General features: G+C 33.4%; 1 protein-coding gene across 1 annotated transcript; it reads right to left on the reverse strand.

Annotated features, from left to right (window-relative positions):
• Positions 1 to 121: 121 nt before the first annotated feature.
• tnfaip1 (tumor necrosis factor, alpha-induced protein 1 (endothelial)) lies at positions 122 to 4,351 on the reverse strand. The gene is made up of 7 exons (XM_039670614.2): positions 4,129 to 4,351; positions 2,542 to 2,895; positions 2,289 to 2,458; positions 1,438 to 1,521; positions 1,287 to 1,339; positions 984 to 1,179; positions 122 to 900 (listed from the first exon to the last, which is right to left on the reverse strand). The coding sequence occupies exons 2-7, from the start codon at positions 2,780 to 2,782 to the stop codon at positions 682 to 684; spliced, it is 963 nt and encodes a 320-aa protein (XP_039526548.2). The 5' UTR covers positions 2,783 to 2,895; positions 4,129 to 4,351; the 3' UTR covers positions 122 to 681.
• Between the last annotated feature and the right edge of the window lie 699 nt (positions 4,352 to 5,050).

Here is a 5,050-nt window from a genome sequence, read left to right on the forward strand (position 1 = left end):
ATGTGCAAAAAACATTCTTCAAAATATCTTCTCTTGTCTTGTGTTCTCATTTTTGGATGAACTATCACTTTAAGTTAATATAGACATTTTTCATGAGTGTTAAATAATTAGAGTAGGAAACTTCTAGGGCACATTCATTCATTATTTAGGCATTACAAGCGCATTTCTTATCACACTAAACCAAAATAAATCACACACTACAACCTAATTTTCCCATATGCAACACCCCAAGTCCATATACACAATTTGTTTTCAAATCCGTCTTAAATAACAGTATGGATGATTGTAACAGAATATATGATCCTGTATGATTAGCAGAAACAGAGTGATGTACTGTATTTTGCATATTTATCTTGTCAAGATGTTATAAAAACATTCTATGATTAGACTAGTGACTACTATTTAAAGGCATAGCGTTTTCCTCATAAAATAACAATAAATTAAAATGTAGGAATTGATAGCAATTCAAGATCAACCTTTTTGTGTTCCGTTCACATTCATGTTCAAGATAGATTTCATTCAAAACACTGATTGTCAATCCCCCTACAAAACAAAAAGAAAGCAGCAAATTACCAGCAGCAAATTTTAAAGTGGTTAAAGGGTGCTGGTAGTTTAGTGTTCTCCACAGACCATGTGAAAACCGAGGATACATAGTGTCTTGGAAGCCTCAATTCAGTTAGGCTAATGTCCAAGCGGTCTGTCATCATAAGTGCTGTATCTTTTAATGTGGATGCGACGCACACGCTCCCTCAGCTCCACGGCCTCCTCCTCTTCACTGTGCGAGCAACAATTGTTCCGTCTGCGGGTGGCCTCCAACAGGGAGTTATCTGGGACTGGGAGAGTCTCATAAAGTAAGGCATTTAGTGTCTCCTCGTAGATCCGTGCTTCTGGAAACTCAACCTGAGAGCATTACAAGAGTCCTTTGATACATTTGAACAGGCTATGAAAGTGTCTCTGCAAATACCTATTCAAACAGGAGTTACCTTTATCTGCTTCTTCTCAGTAGCATAAACAATGGATGTGCAGCAGACTTCTGCTAGTTTACGCTTCTGTCCGTAAAAGGACCAACAGCAGATCTCGTCTCCAATGACATCTTTAATGAAGAGCACACGACCGCTGTAGCTCAGGGACAGCTTCTCAAACAACTCGATATTCTTGAGTAGGTTGTCATCCGAGTTGCTTTTGAGGAAGATAAAACCAATCAAAAAGACAAGTATTGACAGTAGAATCTCTCACAAAGTGAAATCACCTTGAATGTTAAAGAAGGATAAAACACTTGTATTTACCTTGTATAGGAATATTTGTTGTTTCCTCGGTTGTAAAGTAGTTTCACAACAGGCTGTAAGCGAAAAAATAATAATGCCAGGAGAATTTTAGAACTGTAGACACTGAACAGACACCAAAAGACGGGGAATATTTGCCTCGTGGGATACTCACCCTTACGCAGCCTTGGATCAGTTTCTCCTCCTCTTTAGGAGATGTTATGAATGGGATAACACACAGAGCCTTTTCTTCATTATCCTGCAAAACAAAACCAACAAGCAAATACATAATAGGGCTGTGAAACGATTAATAACATCCAAAATAAAAGTTTTTGTTTACATAATATATGTGTGTAGTGTGTATAATTATTTTGTATATTTAAATACACAAATATGCATGTATATATTTAAGAAAAATGTGTTATTAATATCTCAAATATTTATATTTATGTATAATATTAATTTTGTATAAATATATATAAAGCATATACATGCAAATATTTCTTAAATATATACATGCATGTGTGTGTTTTTATATATACAAAATAATTATACCCACTACACACTCATATATTATATAAACACAAACTTTAATTTTGGACGCGATTAATCGTTTCACAGCCCTAATACATAAGAATATTTGAATAAAATAAAAATAGATCAACAAATAAACAAATATCTAAAAAATAACAACAACTGGGTCTCATTTCAACTAATAAACAAACAAAAAATACTTTTTTCTTAATGTATATTACTTTAGAATATATACATATATTTTTAAATATATATATATTTTTTTTCATATATTAAATTTTTAACAATCACCTTAATGGAAATTTGCCCTAATTCTCACTACCATGAAATCTTAATGAATAACAATAAAAATGTGTGGTGGAAATGTGCTTGACATGTCCCAAATTTTTTTTTAAACCTAATTTTGTTGACAGGTATCATCAGAATAACACAAAAGCAAGATCACACATAATCAAGTGAGTGCACAACTTCCTTTCATTATTCTCAACCAACCTGCAGGGCCTCCTGGCACAAATCTATCAAGCCCTGGATCAGGTAATACTTGGCTTCTGCTAGGAGCTCCATGATACCCTGTCTGCTCTTGGGCAAAGTCACAAATCCATCTCGGAGATAGCTGAGAATCAAACCAAAGTGTTTCCCACCGCGATCTATTAGGATCCAACCTAATGAAAAAATAACAGAGAACAACAGCAGCACTGAGTCAAGGTTAAAGAGGCGCTACCTCTGCAATGTCTAAATAACTTACCTTCCTTATCAGTGAGCACTTCCTTTTTGCCGCTAAACATGGATCTCAGCAGGGTGTCCTGTCGGGTGAGCACTTGCAGTGTTGAATAGTAAAGATTTCCACCAACATTGAGCTGTACGTACTTGTTTCCGGTGACACCGCGGTAGGTGCAAGTGTTAGTCTTGGGGCAGGCCACTGAAGAGACTGACACAATGGGCCCAGTTTGCGGTTGAAGCTGGTGCAGGCAGCTCTCTCCTGACATGTCCCGCTGTAGGTAGATAACCACCCTGCACACAATGGGTCTGATTTCCCCCGCCGTGGTGAATGTTGCTGGGCAGGCTGCTTGTGATGCCAAACCTACGTGCTACACATCACCTAAAACAACATATACAACTTACATGTAATACAAGACTCTGCTATGATTTATATAAATTTGATATTGCGGTGGTTATCGGCTAAGTTAGCTCTAAAATGTATTTACAGGTAGCATATTTAAGGCATAACGACAGCAAATAAGAACTTATACTATAAACAAAAGATAGATAGACATACACACAAATATACACATATGTATGTGTGCTAACATTTGCTTTATTTACACAGTACTGGTCCAAGGTTTGGAAACATATTACTTTTTTTATGTTTTTCAAAAAAAAGTCTCTTATGCTCATCAAGCCTGCATTAATTTGATAAAAATTTACAGAAAAAAACAAGTAATATTGTGAAATAGTATTACAATTTAAAATAACAGATTTCTTTTTGAATATACTTTAAAATCTAATTTCTTTCTGTGATGAAAAGCTGAATTTTCTGCATCATTATTCCAGACTCCAATCCTTCAGAAATAAGTCTATTATGCTGATTTAGTATCAATGTTGGAAACAGTTGTGCTGCTTAATATTTTTTATTCCCTGTGATACTTTTTTTTTCCAAAGAAATTAATACTTTTATTTAATAAGGATGTGTTAAATTGATAAAAAAAAGTGATAGTAAATATTTATATTGTTAGAAAAGATTTAAATTTTAAGCAGCACAACTGTTTCCAACATTAATAATCAGAATATTATAATGAGGATTAAGTGACACTGAAGATACTGAAAATTCAGCTTTGCATCACAGAAATAAATCAATTATATTTCCCAAGTATATTAAAATAGAAAAGCATTATTTTTAATTATAATAATATTTCACAATATTACAGCTTTTCTTGCATTTTTATCAAATAAATGCAGGCTTGATGAGCATACAACTTGAAAAAACACACACAAAAAAATTAAAAACAGTAACGATATTATATATATATATATATATATATATATATATATATATATATATATATATATATATATGCTAGTGTAAATATATTATATATGTATAATATAATAAAAAATACACAAGCAAAAGCCTCATATACTTTATTTTAAACTGTTTATACACTGGAGCTACTTAACAAAAGTTTCTGGTCCACCTAATCTAACGAAGTACACCTTTTCTAGACTTTGGTTAAGTTTAATGCTGAGCGAAAAGTAATTTGGTTGGTTTAATTCAAAACATTGAAATGTTAAGCCAAGTTTGACATCATGAAACTTTTCAATCCAGAAAACTCACCCACTCTGCTGCGGTAACTCGTGGGCGTTGAACTGAACCCGTTGACTTGATTACTTCGACAGTTATACTTCGAACATATTTTATAAGAAAAAAAGCAAACAGGTCTATCTGAAGATTTAGAAAAGGAAAACACTTTTTAGTTTTTACTTCAAACTTCAGAGCACAACGGTGTTTGTTCTTCTTCTTTGAAAGAATAACAGCGATAGGTACCGTGATAGGGATCTACTGCCATCCAATGGCTAGTGCAGGGATTGTCAACCTAATTGCACAATCTTATCTTTCATAATAAATAACAATTACGGGCAATATGATGTTTCACCGAGTTTTTCAGTCGACTAGCCTACCTGTATATCAATTTCTTTAACCTCAAATCATTTTAATTACGTATAGCACTGGTTTTAACTGTTACAAAACCAGTCTCTCAGCCAAACCACTTTTACTTTAATTCAAAACATTAACTAACATTGTTACTTGATTTGTTCTGTTTTTGCTTAACATTATAAAACGACATATCTTATTCGTTTTGTTTAGTTAATATGCGTTAATATACATTTAGTTCACAAGTTGGGTAATTTCAAAAGTAATGAAGTACTTTTATTTTGAAATGTACCCATTTCACAGTGAATGTTCTCGATTTGTGGAAATATAGAATGTAAATCTCCATTATTCTAAGACTTCTACATGTTAGCCATTTTATAATATATATTGGTATTAATAATGCAAGCATTGAATTTAATTATGCTATTTTTAGTTTGCGGGATTTTTTTTTTTTTTTTTAGGAACTTTTAGCCGCTTTTTGAGGGTGAAAGACACGACATTCTTAGAACCACCTTCGCGGCGCAGTTCATGTATTCGATTGGCTCTCTCTGCCTGCCAATCACTACAGACGTAACCAATCAAAATAGTTTGTCCTTTCCACTCG

The sequence above is a fragment of the Pimephales promelas genome, chromosome 16 (genome assembly GCF_988280905.1).
Source record: "Pimephales promelas chromosome 16, fPimPro1.hap1.1, whole genome shotgun sequence".
Taxonomy (NCBI): Eukaryota; Metazoa; Chordata; class Actinopteri; order Cypriniformes; family Leuciscidae; genus Pimephales; species Pimephales promelas.

Bases quoted from the DNA above. Each gene is read 5' to 3' on its own strand.
- tnfaip1 (XM_039670614.2), bottom strand. From the start codon at position 2,782: ATGTCAGGAGAGAGCTGCCTGCACCAGCTTCAACCGCAAACTGGGCCC. The intron at 1,340-1,437 runs GTGAGTATCCCA...TTTCGCTTACAG, and splicing joins TGATCCAAGGCTGCGTAAGG to CCTGTTGTGAAACTACTTTA. The intron at 1,180-1,286 runs GTAAATACAAGT...CTTCCTCAAAAG, and splicing joins AACAAATATTCCTATACAAG to CAACTCGGATGACAACCTAC.